The sequence below is a fragment of the Oryza glaberrima genome, chromosome 2, assembly GCF_000147395.1.
Source record: "Oryza glaberrima chromosome 2, OglaRS2, whole genome shotgun sequence".
NCBI lineage: Eukaryota > Viridiplantae > Streptophyta > Magnoliopsida > Poales > Poaceae > Oryza > Oryza glaberrima.
Window position 1 is genome coordinate 4920900 of NC_068327.1, and position 18122 is coordinate 4939021.

Here is an 18122-nt window from a genome sequence, read left to right on the forward strand (position 1 = left end):
GAGTCGATTTAAGCTCAATATAAATATGGAGTCAAAATACAAGTTAATTGTTGTTGTACATATTCTAGTATATTCTTAGGGGGTGTTTGGTTCGAGAAGAAAAGGGGATACATAAATTAAACCTAATGGTAGTGGGAAATATTGCGACCAGAGAGCGAGAGGAGTGATGCACAAGGGCATATACATTATATGGCATATTTCTCTTGCCTGAAAATGATTCTTAAAAGTAAGATTTGTTTTTAGGTACATGTGAGATGGGGCCACTGTATGTCTGTAGGCAGTGTAAGGGGCATAACATATGCATGATGAATGATTTTGATAAAAAATATTGAAGAATTTTGTTAGTGGCCAATTCAACAAACTAATAATGGGCCTCACTGTAGTCTCTTCGGCCCTGGGCTCTAAGAAATAGTAGTGAGTCTTGTCGGTGGATGGCCCACAAAACAGGTTGGGCCAGTTGACCTCCATACTGATACAGCAGAAGTAACTTCTCAAAATCTAAGAACTAACTTGTTGTTAGCTAGATTTTGAGAATGTAAAAGAAAGAACTGGGTTTTTCAGTTTATACGTTTTAGTCTAAGTTCTAGATTTTATAACTACAGATTTTAAGAATCTAGGTGAAAATCAGCATTATTTGGAAGAGTTGGAGATTTAAGAAGAAGCTATAGCTGCTCCTCTAAACATGGCCTATGCAACTATGTTTGACAATATACTCCCTCCATCCAAAAAAAAAAAAAAAGGAGAGGGTACTTTCCAAAAACCATAGGCCGTCGTTGTGCTAGTACAAATTCGGTAAAAAACCATAAATTTTCTCCACATTTCAAACATGGCCTAGCTTAATTTCCCAATTTTCTGGTGCACGTGACGTAAGCGATTTCACAGCTTTCATATCTCGACATTTCGTCAAACACATGGTTTGCAAATTTCAACAAAAAAATAAAAGTAGTTTTTTTTCTTTTGTTATTCCGTCATTTCGTCAAGCACATGGCATGCAACATTCAACCGAAAAAAAACACACACAAAATTTCCTCTTCACAACGACGACGCTACTCACCAACGCGCGAGAGCAACGGGCTGATCCTGCCATTGTTGCCACCTACGAGAGCTCGGATTCCATCTTCAGAGCGCCTTGAGCATCTCCTCGGCGCTGCTGGTGGTGAAGGCGCCGCCCTCCTCGAGGTTGAGCACCTTGACGACGCCGTCGTCGGCGAGGAGCGCGTAGCGGCGCGACCTGACGCCGAGCCCCATGGGCTTGTCGGAGAGGTCCATCTCGACGCCGAGCGCGCGCGTGAGCTCCAGGTTGCCGTCGGAGAGGAGGAGCACGTCGGCGTCGCCGAGGCCCAGGCTCTCCTTCCACGCGCGCATCACGAACGCGTCGTTCACCGACACGCAGGCGATGGCGTCCACCCCCTTGGCGTGGAGCTCCCCGGCCTTCTCGATGAACCCCGGGAGGTGCTTCTGCGAGCACGTCGGCGTGAACGCGCCGGGCACCGCGAACAGCACCGCCTTCCTGCCCGCCGTCAGCTCCGCCACCGTCACCGTCTTCAGCTCGCCGTCCGCCGGGTCGAAGTAGGACAGCGTCGCGTCGGGGAGCTTGTCTCCGACGGCGATGGTCGCCACCACGGTGGACGCCGACGCCGCCGACCTCCGCGCCGCTCTCGCCCCCGCGGCGCGGACGCCTGTTGCGAGGCGGCGGGAGGAGAAGGAGAGGGAGAAGGAGGAGGTGATGAAGCGCTTGCCGGAGGTGACGCTGGCGGCGGAGAGGGTGGAGAGAGCTGCTGCGGTGGGAGCGGCCATGGAGGGCGGCGACGGCGATGTGTTCGAGGAAATGCTTCTCTGTTGGGATTTGGTTTGGGAGTGCGCGGCGCGACGCGAGAGATAGGAAATAGTGGGATTTGGTTGGTGGGGTGGTGATGGCGAGGCGGAAGGAACGGGTGGACGGCGTGGTGTCGCGCTGGATTAGGCGAGGCAGAGCCGGCCCACGGGCCTGGTAGCGACGGCCCAGGCCTACAGTGTCGGGCCTATTTTTGTTGGGCCGAAACAGGATTGTTCGGCCTGCCTTGGTGATTCGGGTTGGGCCTATGAAAATCCAGCCCAGTTTTCCCCGTTTGACTCTGATGGAGTTGAGGACGACTAAGTACGGCAGAAAACCGTTAACGCGTGATTTAATTTAGTTTTATTTATTTTAAACTTCAAAATTTGTTTGAAAAACATTTTCGCACGAAATATACTGCCTAAAAGTTTGAAAAATATGTTAATGAAAATTGAGAAAAAATATTTATCTTAATTTGAAAAGAATAGGCCCGATGGTCACCTGGTCATGTGAGTAGCTGACACAAGTTCGCAAAACAGATGTTAACCGCTCAGTTTTCTGTGTTATCAATTGGATACGCATTGGTAAATTTTGGCAAAATTCTGCAAACTTTGAATAAAATTCGAGTAGTTATTTATGAACCGCCAAAACCCGATTACCCACCAGGTCACCACGGATCAATTTCGTAAATTTTGACGATGGCGACATCTCCAATAACTTTATCGGAAATAGAGATAAATGAATGGACACAAATAAGTACGGAAAGCCTAGTGAGCGAACATTCTCTCAGCAGGAATCTTGTGAATGGATATGGACGAAGAGGACTAGAGGACGCGCCAGGAGGAGTAGAGGATGCGCGAGGAAGCTGTATTATTCTGTTCCCAATTTTCCGTTTTTCTCTTTTCACGTGATCCTCCTATATACGTATCAACCTTTTTTTGTTTCTTTCACTTTTTTTTCATATTTGTTTTTTTGTTAGTCTCTTTCTAGTTTTATTAACGGAACTTTTTAATATGAATTTTTTTGGGACTTTCTACATATATGAACTTTATATATATGAAGCCCAATATATAGACTTTGCATATCTAAAATTTTTATGTAGACTTTATATATAAAAACTTTCAATATATAAATTTTATATATAAAAAAGTTTCTATATAGACTTTATGTATATGAACTTTCTATAGAATTTATATTTGCAATTAGATAATTTAGTGTATTAACTTTAATATAAGAGTAAAGTGTATTGGCGGTCTTTAATCTTGTAGAGTTGTGTCATATAGATATCTAAACTCTCAAAATGCATATCCAGGTCCCAGAACTTGTCAAAGTGTATCATCTAGGTCCCAAATCGACACATCCCCTCTAGGATCCTACGTGGCGCTGAAATGGCATGCCACATGGATGTGACGTGTCCTTTTCTTTTTTTTTTCTTCTTTCTTTTTCTTTTTCTTTTCCGTTTTCTTCTTATTTTTCTTTTTTTTCCTTTCTTCTGCTCAGGTCACAAAGAAAAGATAATAAAGGGGAAAAAAGAGAAGAAAAAAGAAAAAGGAAAAAAAATTAAATGGGTCCTATTTGTCAGTCAAAATAATACCACGTCATGTCCGTGTGGCATGCCACATCAACGCCGCATAGGATCCTGAAGTGGTTGTGGCGATTTGGGACCCAGATGACACACTATAACAAGTTCTGGGACGTGGATATATATTTTAAAAGTTTAGGGACCTAAATGACACACCCCTATAAGTTTAAGGGTCGCCCGTACACTTTAATCTTAATATAAATAAAAAATGACGATCATGCCACACCGGATATTTTTCCGAAAAAATATAATCCAATCAAACAAATCTCGTAAGTACAAATAGTGGCGGCATGGATTTGGTTATTAACAGAAGAAACAAATACTAATCACGTAATTAGGCATGAAGAGATGTTATGCCATGAAAACCGTTCGTGAAATCCGCTCATCTCGAACGTTCGTGAGCTAGACCAGCCCCAAAGTATGCTCGAGTGCTTGGTTGACCGATTAGCACTTCACTAACATATTTGCTGTGACTGAAAGGAACTTCACTAATCTATTATCTTATCTTTTCGCTTATACTTATACTTATCTGCTAAAATTTAAATTTTTAATCTTAAAATTAGAGTTAATTTTAAGGTTTTTTCATCAAAGTTTATTTTTCAGTTTTTGCTTTTAGCTCGCTAAGAACACATACATAAAAATTTTATCTATAAATTATTTTTAGTCTGCAAATATGCCGGCCCATAATGTTCCACCCGACGTGGACGAATTGTCCTCGGACTAACATACTTCCTCTTTCAAAATATAAGGGTCCCGTTCGGGTGCACGATTGTAGTCATTGCAACGCAGCTATACAACTGTTACGCTGACACAAATTACTGTGAAAGATAGCTGCACCGCAACTTAAAAAGTGTAGCCGAACACACCCAAGAAATTTTAGAGGAATGTGACATATACATACTATTAGGATGTGTCTAGATTTGTCGTATGTGTTTAAATTCATATTACTAAAATGTGTTTAGATTTATAGTACGTATCATATCTCTTTAAAATTCATTATATTTCAGGATAGAGAGAATATTAGCAACCATCTTCATTTAAGTGTAACAGTCAGACGAAGGAACGAATCCAGCATGGTCGCGGTTGCGCTTGCGCGTCCCGTGAAGCAAACAAACACCTGAATTCGCTCGGAAAAAATGGGCGATGACCGAGTTTAGTTCTAAACTTCTTCTTTTAACTTTTAATTTTTCTATCACACTAAAACTTTTCTACACACATAAACTTCGAACTTTTCTATCACATCGTTCTAATTTCAAACAAATTTTTAATTTTAACGTGAACTAAACACACACGACGTCGACTGGACTGGAGTGGCCTGTGGAAACCCATCATCCCCGCGTTGTTGCGTGTCCCACTGATAACGGGACGGTCTTTGTGTTGACCATTTCCCCCGTACTACTCGCTAGCCCTTCGGTTCTTTGACCATTTCCCATGTACTATGGGCTCGCCCATTTGGTCTTGTGTTGCTTTGCGAAGTTGCAGTGACAAATGGAACCCACAGTGATAAAGTTCCACGGGTTTATTTCCAAACAAGTTTTACTACTCGGCTAATAATGACCTGACGACGCGTAATTTAAAAAACAGAAAATAATTTGAAATATACAATTCCTATGTCCTAAAATATGGCCTTTTTAAACTTTAACATGATTTTCGAGATACTACTTTGATGAACCATCTTTGTGTAAGGATAAGGATAAAGATACTTTTTACCTGATCAATCTTTTTTATATTTTTTTGTTATTAATAGTTAATTTTAAAATGTCTAATTTAGCACTATCTAAAAATATAGTTACATTTTGTGATAGTGGGGGTATGATTTATCATTTATGTACTTTTATTCTTACCTAAATGAGAATTAAAAAGAAAGACAAAAAAAATCCTTTAAATCAACTTCTAAAACTATGCCGGTTATTACTCGCTCACGACGTACCGGATGCGACACGTTTAGGCAAATACTCATCGATTTCATGACAAATAGGAGTACTCCGCGTGGTAAAATTTATGAAAAGTTTATCAAAGATCCGTCGCTGCATCCCCACATAGAAAAATGTGCAACTAGTTTGACTCGTCACCGTTGACCCAACTTGTCTCCAGCTAAACCAGCGGAGGACAGCAGCCAACTACCACTAAATTACAAGGCCTCGCCGGAGACGGAGACGGAGACCAATCCGCCCCCGACCTCGCCGATGGCGGAGACTCCACGCCGAATCCGCCGCGGCGGCGCCGGGCTCTCGCTCGTCGTCGTCGCCCTCCTCCTCGCCGTCGCGGCGAGGGCGCAGCAGGAGTACGAGGCGAACCAGCAGAACGCCTGCTACGCCACCAACGCGAGCTCCACCCTCGGCTACACCTGCAACGCCACCTCCGCCTCCGCCGCCGCCGCGGCGCCCTGCGACGCGTACCTGGTGTTCCGCTCCTCCCCGCCCCTCTACGCCTCCGCCGTCTCCATCTCCTACCTCCTCAACGTCGCCGCCGCCGCCGTCGCCGACTCCAACGCCGTCGACCCGGTCGCCCCCGTCGCCGCCGACCGCCTCGTGCTCGCGCCCGTGCCGTGCGGCTGCTCCCCGGGCGGCTACTACCAGCACAACGCCTCCCACACCATCCGCGACACCGGCGTCGAGACCTACTTCATCATCGCCAACCTCACCTACCAGGGCCTCTCGACGTGCCAGGCTCTCATCGCGCAGAATCCCCTCCACGACAGCCGCGGCCTCGTCGCCGGCGACAACCTCACCGTCCCGCTCCGCTGCGCCTGCCCCTCGCCGCCGCAGGCCGCCGCGGGCGTCAAGCACATGGTCACCTACCTCGTCACCTGGGGCGACACCGTCTCCGCCATCGCCGCGCGGTTCCGCGTCGACGCGCAGGATGTGCTCGACGCCAACACGCTCACCGAGAGCTCCATCATATACCCCTTCACCACGCTGCTGGTCCCGCTCAAGAACGCGCCCACGCCGGACATGCTCGCGCCGCCGGCCCAGGCGCCGCCGCCCCCCGCGCCCGCGCCGCCGCGGGCGCAGCCGCCGCCTGGTGGGTCGGGCAGCGGGAAGGGAGTCGCCGTTGGGGTAGGCGTCGGTTGCGGCGTTCTTGCGTTGGCGGGTGTCTTTGGCTTGCTGTTCTTCTGTCTCCGGCGGCGACGCGGCGTTGGGGAAGAAAGTGTTCGTCCGGGGAAGGTGGTCGGCAACGTGTCCTCTTCGGCGGAGTACGGCGCCCTGGCATCGGGGAAGCAGACGACGACGGCAACCTCGATGTCGTCGCTGTCCGCGGCGAGGTCGCTGATGGCGAGCGAAGTGCGCGACGCGTTGGAGTCGCTGACGGTGTACAAGTACGCGGAGCTGGAGAAGGCCACGGCGGGGTTCTCGGAGGAGCGGAGGGTGCCCGGCACCGCCGTGTACCGCGGCGTGTTCAACGGCGACGCGGCGGCGGTGAAGCGTGTTTCCGGCGACGTGAGCGGCGAGGTCGGCATCCTGAAGCGCGTGAACCACTGCAGCCTGATCCGCCTCTCCGGCCTCTGCGTCCACCGCGGCGACACCTACCTCGTCTTCGAGTACGCCGAGAACGGCGCGCTCAGCGACTGGCTCCACGGCGGCGACGCCGCCACCGGCGTCCTGGGGTGGAGGCAGCGGGTGCAGGTGGCGTTCGACGTCGCCGACGGGCTCAACTACCTCCACCACTACACCAACCCGCCATGCGTGCACAAGAACATCAAGAGCAGCAACATCCTCCTCGACGCCGACCTCCACGGCAAGATGTCCAGCTTCGGGCTAGCCCGCGCGCTCCCCGCGGGCGACGGCGCCGCCGCCGCCGCCGCGCAGCTGACGCGCCACGTCGTGGGCACCCAGGGCTACCTCTCCCCGGAGTACCTCGAGCACGGCCTCATCACTCCCAAGCTCGACGTGTTCGCCTTCGGCGTCGTCCTCCTCGAGCTCCTCTCCGGCAAGGAGGCGGCGTCCTCTGGCGACGGCGAGAACGGCGAGGCGCTGCTGCTGTGGGAGTCCGCGGCGGAGGCGCTCGTCGACGGCGGCGGCGAGGACGCGGGGAGCAACGTGCGCGCGTTCATGGACCCGCGGCTTGGCGGCGACTACCCGCTCGACCTGGCCATGGCCGTGGCGTCGCTGGCGGCGCGGTGCGTGGCGAGGCAGCCCGCCGCGCGGCCGGCCATGGACGAGGTGTTCGTCTCGCTCGCGGCGGTGTACGGCTCCACGGTGGACTGGAACCCCTCGGATCACGGCAACTCCGGGTCGTCGCTGATTGGGAGGTAGCAAAACGAACCAAATCGGTGGCAAATTCGATTCAAATCGATGCGAAAAGATCGGAATTTTTCAAATTGAGTTTTGAATTTGTAGCTGAAAATAGTATTTGTGTTGCAATTGATGGTGCGAATAAAAACTGTCCTCGAGCAGCAGCGACAACTTGACATGCTTGACTGAGAAGGAGTACGATCGAATTGTATAGGTTTTGAGTCATTATAGGTGGTTTTGACTGATTCTGTATAAGTTTTCGCAAATTTGGGGACAAATATGATTGCCTATACCATCGAATTGCTCATCCCTGTTCTCTAGAGATGGGCCAGTGCGTGGGCTTTTATACCAAACAAGGCTTAGAATTTACAAGCCGACCTACTACTCCAAAAACAAATCCTATCTACGAACATGCACACGCCCTATCTACGAACCTGCACACCTATATATCCAGATCTATAGTTAGGATTAGATTATTTTTGGGACGGTCCAAAAACACAGTACTAGTACTTCTTTGATTCTTTCGTTTGAATTTACGGAATGGATTCAAATCTCTTGAGGGAATTTTCACTCGTGTATATTTTGTTTTTTAAAAAGTTTAATATAAATACTTATACAAATATTTTAAAAAATGATAATGTATAGTATAGTGACTATGCATTGGGAAAAAAAGAGAGACAAATCTAGATATGAATAGTACCATTATTGTTCATCTGCTGAATTTGATTCTTTTATACCTCAGCATGTGGGTTGAATTTGTTTTTTTTTAATATCTCCGTGATGTTGTATAATCGAAAGCAATGCATTTTAAGATAGCACAATCAGGGGAAAAGAACACTTGATAGGGTGATTTAGCGGGTTAGACTAAATGATTCCCCCACCAAGATTCAGCTAACTAACTCTGGTTATTGTTGATTGAACCACATGCTTACTTAGCTTAATCTCTTCCCAAATAATACTCCCGAGATGGGCCGGGATATGGGTTTCATCAAACTACAAGGCCTTACAAAGTTTGTTCCAAACCGCTTCCGTTTACATTTGCGTTGCAATGTTGACTTTCGTTATTTTAACGTTGAGCCCTAATAGTCCTTAAATGGTTAGACTACTATAGGAGAAACTTTCATGGTTAAGGGTGTGTTTTCAGCTAAGCTTTTCTAACTTCTAATCTACTACTCCGTACTATTTTTCACGCACACGCGCCTTCCTAAACTGTAAAACTCTACTTCTTTTAATAAAAATAAAAATATAGAGGAAAATTGCTTTGAAAAATCATATTAATTCATTGTTTAACTTTTTTTAGCTAATAATTAATTAATTATGTGCTAATGAGTTATCATGTTTTGTTGTTTTCTGTGTGCAGGAGAAAGGTTTGAACAAGCCTATGATGCAACACGCTTGATAATATATCATCATTTTGAGGACTTATGATCCCCTAAAAATCATGAGTGATTCGAGATGAATCGTACTTCAGTGTCAAGTATATGCAAACGGAGAGGATTTCCTTTGAGCTAAGGAATTCATTCATGTTTGGGTCTGTTTATTTCACGTCAAAATTGGAAGTTTGATTGAAATTGGAACGATATGATGGAAAAGTTAAAAATTTATGTGTGTAGTAAAGTTTTAATGTGATAGAAAAGTTGAAAGTTTAAAGAAAATGTTTGGAACTAAATAAGGCCTAAGGCCTAGTTTACTTCAAAATTCGTCCTGTTTCTTCCTCTCTCTTTTTTTTTTGTTTGTGAGTACAACTAAACTTGAGGATGATATACTGGTTCATTCTACTTTGCGCAAAACAAGAAACGGATTCCTACTACTACTTCCTACTGCCTCACTACTATGCCTCCTCTTCTACTAAGCTCAACGCCCTCTTCAGCGGAGACCTCGCCGCCGCCGCCGCCGCCGCCGGCGCGGCGCCTCTCACCGGACTCAGGAACACGGCGAACACGCCGAGCGTCTGCTCGTTCAGCTTCTCGTTGAACACGCCGTCGACGTCGCCGTCGCCGTCGTCTCTGCTTTGCGCTTGCGCCGGCATGACGTGCACCTTCTTCTTCTGCTTCTTGCCGCCGCCGCGCCGGTGTCGCCGCCGCCGCTGTGGCCTCTCGCCGACGAGCGCCAGGCTCGCGCGGACGGCGAGCCTGCCCATGTCGGCGCTGGACAGCGGCCGGCCGAGCATCGCCCTGGGCAGCACGAAGTAGAGCTCCCCCGGCCGGAGCGGCTCGCCGGGGGACAGCGCCGGCGGGCGGTCGTCGAAGTAGAGCGCGTCGGAGTTGCACACGAAGAAGGACGCCGCGTCGTCGCCGCCGCCGAGCACGTCGGAGACCACCGCGACGCAGGGAGAGGCCGGCAGCTCCCTCAGCGAGCCGTCGGCCGCGATCACCCTCGCCGCCGCCGGCGGCGGCGCCGGAGCTTCCGACTCGACGACGATGTCACTCTCCGGCCGGTAGATGCACGAAAGCTTCGATCCCATTGAAATTTTCGTGTGCTTTTGTGTGTGTTTTTGATGAGATTAAGGAGAGTTGAGTCTGAATTTTTGATTTTGCAGGTGGATTAAGGATGAAGAAGATGTATTTATAGAGTGGCAAAAGCAAAGGGTTGGACCGGGTGTCTTTCCATTATTCAAAACAAAATAGATGATGCATAATTAATTAATTAAGGATTTGCCGGGACTGATAGGGCACTGATGAATTTTCATTGAGGATATTTTTTTCTTTATTAATTGACACATCTGGATTAAAAAAACCTTATTGTAGCTAAATCACTTTTTCTAGTAAGAATTGGTGTGGCTAAACCTCTATATGTCTATAGGCGTATAGACATAGTAAATGTGCGTTACCAATTTTTTTATAACTTTAATACTAAATGTGCTAGTTTTGGTTGAGGTCAACCAATTGGTAGTGCCCATATTTTATTTGGTTCATTCTAGAAGTTTATTCACCACAATATTAAATTTGACTTTATATTGGTCACAATCCAAACATACATTAGATAACTTTAACTTACTAATTCTTTGGTAGTGCCATAGTTTACCCTAATTTTGGCAGTACTAATAATTTTGTAGGGCAGAGAACTAATATGCTCATAGTTTTAATTTTACGCCTTTGAAAGAAAAAAAAAGGAAAGGAGATGACTTAATGCAGAGGAAATAGCCATACCCCATACCTAGGCATTTATTAATTTGGACTCATTAATGACAACCCATGCAATTAGAAAATCATTTTATCTCGAGAAAATAAATTTGATTGTGAATTCATGTCTGTACGACTTCGTCCGTTATGGTTTCATATTATACGTGTTGGTACATTTTTAGTATAAATTTAATAAAATGAAGGATTTACAGCAGCCTCTGTCTCTTTAAACATAGTTTAGAAAGCATACTTATGTCCATAGGCGTGTGGCCTATTTACGTTATAATGTGTGTGCATGTGCATTCGTCTTCCCTGAAATCAAAGGGAAAAAAACAAGAAGAAAATCCTGTATCTTATAACACCTTTTGCATTGTCTAACATTTGGATTCATTTCAACAACGGGTCACTTCTCATTTCACACCCCGTTGGTTGTTGGGCAACTTGGGCAAAGTGACTTAGAGCATGCTAATTCCATTTCCATACCAACAGTGCTTAACTACTACTCCCATGGCTTATCTAATCAACTTGTATCTGATCAACTTGTATAATCAACTTTGTGTAAAATCATGCTTTTCAATTCAAGAAGCAAGACTATCACGTTTGCTTCGACAGGTAAGTCGACGGATCACGCGTACGTATCCATGATGTGTGCATACAGATTAATCTTCTAATCTTTCGTGTGTATACAGATTTTCAGACAGCATCAGTCCTAACTGAAATTTTTAAAGAACTTTTGCTAATTGATGCAGGCATGTCTTCACAAGTTTTGGTCAGTCGTCTGATGGTCCTACTCTTTGTACCTGAGAACACTTGATTTTAGAGTATCTCTCATCTTAATTATGAACAAGCTACATCTTAATCTAGATTAATTAACTACATGACACACTGACCAATTGGCTAAGAGCAAGTTCAATAGTATAGCCAACTCCTAGCTCCAATTTATCTAGAGCCAATCTAATAGCTCATTCATACAATAGTTACATACTACACTATTAATATCTAGTCCCACCTGTCATAGACATACTGCGTCTTGGAGTCCGTGCTACAGCTGGCTACAAATCTGTAGCCCGCTACTTTTCTCTTTCCTAATTTATCTTCCTAAAATATATTTGCAGCTGGCTTATAGCCTGCTACTGTACCTGCTCTAATTACGAGTCTCTGATTGCAGGTACACAAGCGCGTATGCTTGTTTATTCCCACACTTGATGCTGAATTTTTCCAGTATTCTCCCGAGTCAGTGGTAAGTCTATCTCCTTTTCTCTTTATCCTTTCCTCTTCCTTTAATCATTTTCCCCTTATTCATGAAACTTTATAACTTATCATTTCTTTCAATGAAATGACTATTAGATAGGTTCTACCTTCTTATATTAAAAAAAATGTCAGTGGTCAGTCATGCAACCATTTCCTATTTCAGAATGTTGGGTGCAGAAAAATGCTGATAAGTTGAGAAGATCACCAACCAAACACTACCAATCCAAGCCTTCATACTCTCCTTTTGTCCGTCTCTCTATTTTCAGACTCATTTGCTACCTGCTTAGTTTTAATCATGCAATCTACAGAGGACAAAAGAGGAGACAAACTGAATTAGTTAAGGTTCAGAAGCTGATCAGTGCCACTATTTTTCTCCACAGGATCATCCATGTCGTCGACCTACCTCGATGCACATTTGGAATTAGGACACATAATTGCAGCTGGTAGTTGTCATAATCAATCAAGAAATTGCTTAACACAGAAGATTAAGGTAGGTGTATAGCCATTAGTTAGCCACATGAGGCAGGCCGAGATGAAGCCTTCATCAGTGCAAAGCTCTGATCTAATCATTGACGCCATCAGTCTTTCAGTCGTCGCATGCATGCATCGTTAGTCATCAAGTAAAGCAAGGATTTCATACAATAATCACCAAAACAGTTGATTGCAACACGATCTGGGGGCATAGCTAACTGACGAACTTTGACTGATCAGTGGATAAAACGGCCACTGATTGCCAAATTAATTCGTCATTTGTTAATGCTTTCACTGACCATGACTTCTTCCTATCTGCTTCTAATTTTGACGTTTCTGGCATCATCTCAATTAGCATCGCTCCTTGGAGATCAGTACAATAAATTAATCTTTTTGTGTTGATTACCGTACTTAGGGGTCGTTAATTACTACCCGAGATTGGCACTTCCCTTAGCAAGACCAGAGTAGCTTGAAATTTCCAAGAAACTCTCTTTCTGGTGAATATTTTGACCGATTCTTTTACTTATCTCGTCGGGAAATGGAGAGCACCGATGCATACGGCATCTGAAAAGGAGTAGAATATAATCTTCTAGTGCATTTTTCTTCCCTGGAGAATGTAAAAAATGCAAGGATAATAAAATTAAAAGGGAGTTGAGACCAAACTGTCCTTATCAAACTGATGGACCTATCGTTATACTAGAGATTCTCATGAGGTGGTAACCTGGTAAAATACTGTGTTATTTTCACCCACATCTGCAAAAACGTATTCTAACACTTGCGCAAAGAGACAGAAGCTAATGTCAAATTCATGACCTCGCTAAATTCCTATTAATAGCATAACCGGGTGTGCTTAATATTATGTGTACCTGGATTTAAATCTTGATGGTTGGAGTATCTACTACATTTGATAATATTTAAGGTCATTATTTACTGCATGATCATAGTATCATATTATGCAGTAAATCATGAAAATTGTGTGTGTAAATGACTAAATTGCAAAATTATTGCAAAAAGAAAATAAAAACCTGTTCAATTTGCCCATTGTAAATGAGTCCGAGCCAGTTAATTTATAACTGCAACATGAGTAAATTGCTTGCATTTTTCCTAGTACCTTAGGCTATATTTGGTTTAGGATTTTAAGGGCTGGATTGGAGGATTTTTTTTCGAACGCGCAAAATAGTTATACATCAATATGTTAGAATAAAAAGAGTTTTTGTTACACAACGCAATTGGCCACACAGGCCTATGTCGGGGGTGAAGAAAGAAAAAAACCTAAAGTTAAAAGGAAAGGAAAAAATTATTGCAAAACAAAGGCTACTCCAAACAAACGAGAGGTAGGAGACGGAGCCACACTATACTCCTAGCAAACCCTCAAAAGCTGTAATGCCTGCGGAAAACCACAGACAACCTTCCGAGTGGATAGACTCTATAAACACGGAAACCGAGGAAAGGGCCGAGTCGAAAACCCTAGAGTTTTGTTCCTTCCACAGCTGCCAAGAGATCAGTAGGACTAGGGAGTCGAAGCATGCGCGAAGATGCTTAGGTAAGCAAGTCCTACCAGACGACCACCAGTCCTTAAGCAAATTGCCACCGGGGAGGAGGGCAGTCCAGCCCTCAGGTGACAAAACATGGTGTTAGGTCTGTCAAGGGAACACACAGTCGAGGAGAATGTGGTTCGCCGTCTCAAACTCCTGAGCACAAAAGGGACAGACATAGTGGCTATCAATACCACGCTTTTGAAAAAGATCAGCTGTCCAGCAACGCTGCTGAAATGCAAACCGAAGAAAGAATTTGCATTTGGCAGGGCCTTTCGCGTGCCAGAGCAGGTTGGCACAGGCAAATGAGTGCTAGCCAAAGAAGAATGCCTGTTATGCTGAGCGCGCCAAGTAACACTGATCACTCGTCCAACACCAAACGAGACGATCCTCAACGCCCGATAAGAGCTAGGTAGGAAGCACCGCATCCCAAACTAGAAGCAACTGAGAGATGACCGTAGGTGTTAATATGCATAGGATTGGAGGATTAATATGCTAAGCATGTCAGTAGGTGTTAATTACCCTGTTTAATCCCCTTTTTGCAGTGGAATTGAAGTTTGAGTTTCTTATTGGGTAGACTGAAAAGTTAGTAGCAGCATTTCAATCGTCAGTGTTTTACTGATTGCACGATTATTACAGTGCGTCAGGAGATTGAAAGTTTCCATTAACTGCAATCTATAGCAGCTGGGAAATGTACATAAAAATACAAAATCAACTTTTATATATTCTTGTAGGTTTGTATGATTGTATCTACAGATTGAAGTAGTATTTACAAGGGGTGATCATGCATGGATCTCTTCTCCCCGGGTTTTTTTTCCCTTCTAAATCTAGTCTAGTATTGAACAAATTAATTAAAGCTTTAAACTTGTGTTAAGCTCTAAGCTTCTGAAAAAAAAATACGAAAAAATTGTTTCCCCTAAAAAGAAGGGGGACAAAAAGCTGAATCTTCATCTATCTTCACTCGGCGTCCTCTTGGATGATGCTCAGCACGCGCTTCAGCCGCGAACGCGCCGCCGCGGCGAGCTTCTCGCCGCCGCTCTTCGGCGGGCTCCACGACGCCGGGAACTCACCCAGCGTCCGCTCGTTGAGCTTCTCGTGGAGCAGGACGTCGCCGCCGTCGAGCCGCTCGTCCCGCAGCGGCGTGACGCGCACCGTCTTCCTCTTCCTGTCGCCGCCGCCGCGGCGAACCCCTCGGCGTCGCGGCGCCTTGGCGGCCGCGGCCGCGAGCGCGGCGCTCGCGCGCACCGCCAGCGCGGCCATGTCGGCGGTGGATAGCGGCTGCCCGAGCATCGCCGCCGGGAGAACGAAGTAAATCTGCCCCGGCCGGAGCGCCTCCCCCGGCGCCAGCGCCGGCGGCTGCTCGTTGAAGTAGAGCGCGTCGGAGTTGCACACGAAGAAGGACCGGCCCTCGCCCTCGCCGCGGAGCACGTCGGCGACGGCGGAAGAGACGGCCAGCTCCTTGAGTGAGCCGTCGGCGGTGATGACCCTGGCCGGCGCCGGCGCCGGCTGGTGCGACGACGAGCGTCGCCGGCAGCTGATGCAGGAAAGCTTCAATCCCATGAAATCTTGGCGAAAATGTTGGAATTTTCTATTGCTGGTTTGGAGGTTGGATGCGTAGACTGAAAATGGATGGTGTATATATAGAGTGCGAAATGGGGGAAGTGATGAGTTTGTTTCGTTTAAGCCCCTTTCCTCTTGGGAAATTATATGAACAAAATAAGTTTCTTACTTTTTTAAAAAAAACATAATTTCTTACTTTTTGCCTTTTTGGTCAAGTATTGTGGTTAGTAGACTGAATGATGCAGATGTAAGTAAGGTTATGAGATAACTGAATATAATAAGTTATGCTACTATCATGAGTGTTGATATGTTATCACGGTAAAATATGAATAATTCTTAATTACAACTTGGAAACCAGTATAAATTAAATTAAGATATCCGCTATATTTGTCGGATGCTCTAATAGATAGACCCGCTCACGGAACAAGATGAGCTTGTTTGGATTGAAACAATTTTTGCCCTACTAAAATATTGGTAGTGTTAAAACCTTTGTAAGTTTTGACATCACTAAATACTGAATTTGAACTATTATAGATAAAATTTGGTATCAAAAACAAACATGCATTTGACACTATTGAAGTTACCAAAATTAAATTTTAGTAGCAGAAAAAATTAGCATCAAACTAAACTAGCCCAATGATATAGTGATTAGTGATGGATTACTAGTCCATACTCTCTAAAATAACTTTATTTTAACTCTACTTTTTCTCCCAAAATAAATTCACATTTATCTTCTACTTATTATCGATCCACAAATCAGATTACCTTCAATATACTTTACTGCCGGGCACCTTATATACTTGCTTTACCAGTACTACTTTCTTATTAATGATAAGCACTTTGATTCTTTTTAAAATTTTATCTTGTTTAAAACACACAAGAGTAAAAATGTTATCCTGCGATGGAAGGATTATACGATAGTTATACTCCCTCCGTCCCTAAATGTTTGACGCTATTGATTGTTTTAAACATGTTTGATCGTTTGTCTTGTTAAAAAATTAAGTAATTATTAATTCTTTTTCTATCATTTAATTCATTGTTAAATATATTTTTATGTATATATATAATTTTACATATTTCACAAAAGTTTTTGAATAAAACAAATGGTCAAACATATTTAAAAAAGTCAACAACATCAAATATTTAGGGACTGAGAGAGTATATACTTTCATCATCAAAAGATAACGCCGGTAAAGAATAGAAACAAACTATATAGTACTATACACTACCACAGGGCATTGAGATCCTCTGCAGTCGACTATCACTGACGTGTGGGCCCAACGACACATCGGACCCACATGTCAGTGACAAAGGCACGGTACAGTTGTTGGAAATATAGTCATGAATCGGCATATTTTAATCCAAAATATTAAAGCAATAATCATGGCATAAGCAGTGTAGGGTGATCTTAACATAACCAGTAGCATACTATGCGCATCATGAATGTCAGGAACAGGAACATGCTAGAGGCATCAACATAACAGTAAAGCGATAGCGCGCGAAGAGGCATCAACATAACAGTAAAGCGATAGCGCGCGAAGATGTGGTTGCCGATAGCGCGCGAAGATGTGGTTTCGGAGGCACTGCTCCTTCCAATCTACATAACAGTAAAGCGATAGCGCTAGCAAAGGGAACCCGGTGCAGATCTCAGGCGAAGATGTGGTTGCAAAGCAAAGGGAACCCGGTGTAGATCTCAGGCGAAGATGTGGTTTTGGAGGCACTGCTCCTTCCAATCTCTCGTGCGCGCAAGAGATCAGAAGCGAGGAAGCGAGAACTAACACCGGGAAATAAGCAAGCGTACGTTACAGATCGGACTCGCGGCCTCCTTATCTATCAGGAGAGAGAGGCGGCCGTTGGAACGTGGACGCGCTGTTGCGGAGAGAGTCGTGGGAACGTGGTTAGTGGCTGCAAAAGAATAGTGACGCGCGCCGCGCCACGCCTCGCCCACGGCCTCGGCCCGACGCGCGCGCGTGTGGCATTCCGACCCCCACCTCAACCAGTCAATAGGGGGCCTCCAATAACTCCCTATTTAGGTTGAGATATTCCTCGCTTAAATCCTGAGATGGTATTATTATCCTTAACACTTATTATGGACCTTTGAGTTTTAATAGGATAAGTTGGGCCTAACCCAATTATTCTAACAACAGTGACGGCAAAGGATGTTGATCCTACTACAGGGTGGTTCGTCTGCCTGTCACGGTATCATAGCTAGTAATGTGTTCGACCCTTAGATGCTTGTTGCTAGGCATCCATACGAGGCTGGGTTAGTTTGTTCACTTTTCCAACTTCAGCTTACTCTTTTTCACACATTTTTCAAACCGCTAAATAATTTTTTTAAAAATATATATATACGAAAGTTGCTTTAAAAACCATATTAATCTATTTTTAAAAATAAAATAGATAATACTCCGTATTTAATTAATCATATACGTGAGTTACGTTGTTTTGCAAGTGGAGAGATTAGTTCCCAACTGCGTTGTTGTACTGTGTAATTTATTTATTTTTTTAAAAAAAGAACTGAGCACTAGTCCTACGGAACTGCCCAACTGGTTC

At 44.9% G+C, this 18122-nt stretch overlaps 4 protein-coding genes across 4 annotated transcripts; 1 reads left to right on the forward strand and 3 right to left on the reverse strand.

Moving 5' to 3' along the window:
- Positions 1-883: 883 nt before the first annotated feature.
- On the reverse strand, positions 884-1889 carry LOC127761617 (peroxiredoxin-2E-2, chloroplastic). The gene has a single exon (XM_052285934.1). The coding sequence runs from the start codon at positions 1795-1797 to the stop codon at positions 1120-1122; it is 678 nt and encodes a 225-aa protein (XP_052141894.1). The 5' UTR covers positions 1798-1889; the 3' UTR covers positions 884-1119.
- A 3592-nt stretch (positions 1890-5481) lies between these two features.
- LOC127761485 (protein LYK5) lies at positions 5482-7791 on the forward strand. Its single transcript, XM_052285783.1, has one exon. It carries the CDS (start codon positions 5582-5584, stop codon positions 7649-7651), a length of 2070 nt encoding a protein of 689 aa, XP_052141743.1. The 5' UTR covers positions 5482-5581; the 3' UTR covers positions 7652-7791.
- Positions 7792-9248: 1457 nt separating this feature from the next.
- LOC127764411 (uncharacterized) lies at positions 9249-10137 on the reverse strand. The gene has a single exon (XM_052289294.1). It carries the CDS (start codon positions 10092-10094, stop codon positions 9462-9464), a length of 633 nt encoding a protein of 210 aa, XP_052145254.1. The 5' UTR covers positions 10095-10137; the 3' UTR covers positions 9249-9461.
- Positions 10138-14721: 4584 nt separating this feature from the next.
- LOC127764313 (uncharacterized) lies at positions 14722-15600 on the reverse strand. Its single transcript, XM_052289174.1, has one exon. It carries the CDS (start codon positions 15567-15569, stop codon positions 14967-14969), a length of 603 nt encoding a protein of 200 aa, XP_052145134.1. The 5' UTR covers positions 15570-15600; the 3' UTR covers positions 14722-14966.
- Positions 15601-18122: the final 2522 nt, after the last annotated feature.

Bases quoted from the DNA above. Each gene is read 5' to 3' on its own strand.
- LOC127764411 (XM_052289294.1), bottom strand. From the start codon at position 10,094: ATGGGATCGAAGCTTTCGTGCATCTACCGGCCGGAGAGTGACATCGTC.
- LOC127761617 (XM_052285934.1), bottom strand. From the start codon at position 1,797: ATGGCCGCTCCCACCGCAGCAGCTCTCTCCACCCTCTCCGCCGCCAGC.
- LOC127764313 (XM_052289174.1), bottom strand. From the start codon at position 15,569: ATGGGATTGAAGCTTTCCTGCATCAGCTGCCGGCGACGCTCGTCGTCG.
- LOC127761485 (XM_052285783.1), top strand. From the start codon at position 5,582: ATGGCGGAGACTCCACGCCGAATCCGCCGCGGCGGCGCCGGGCTCTCG.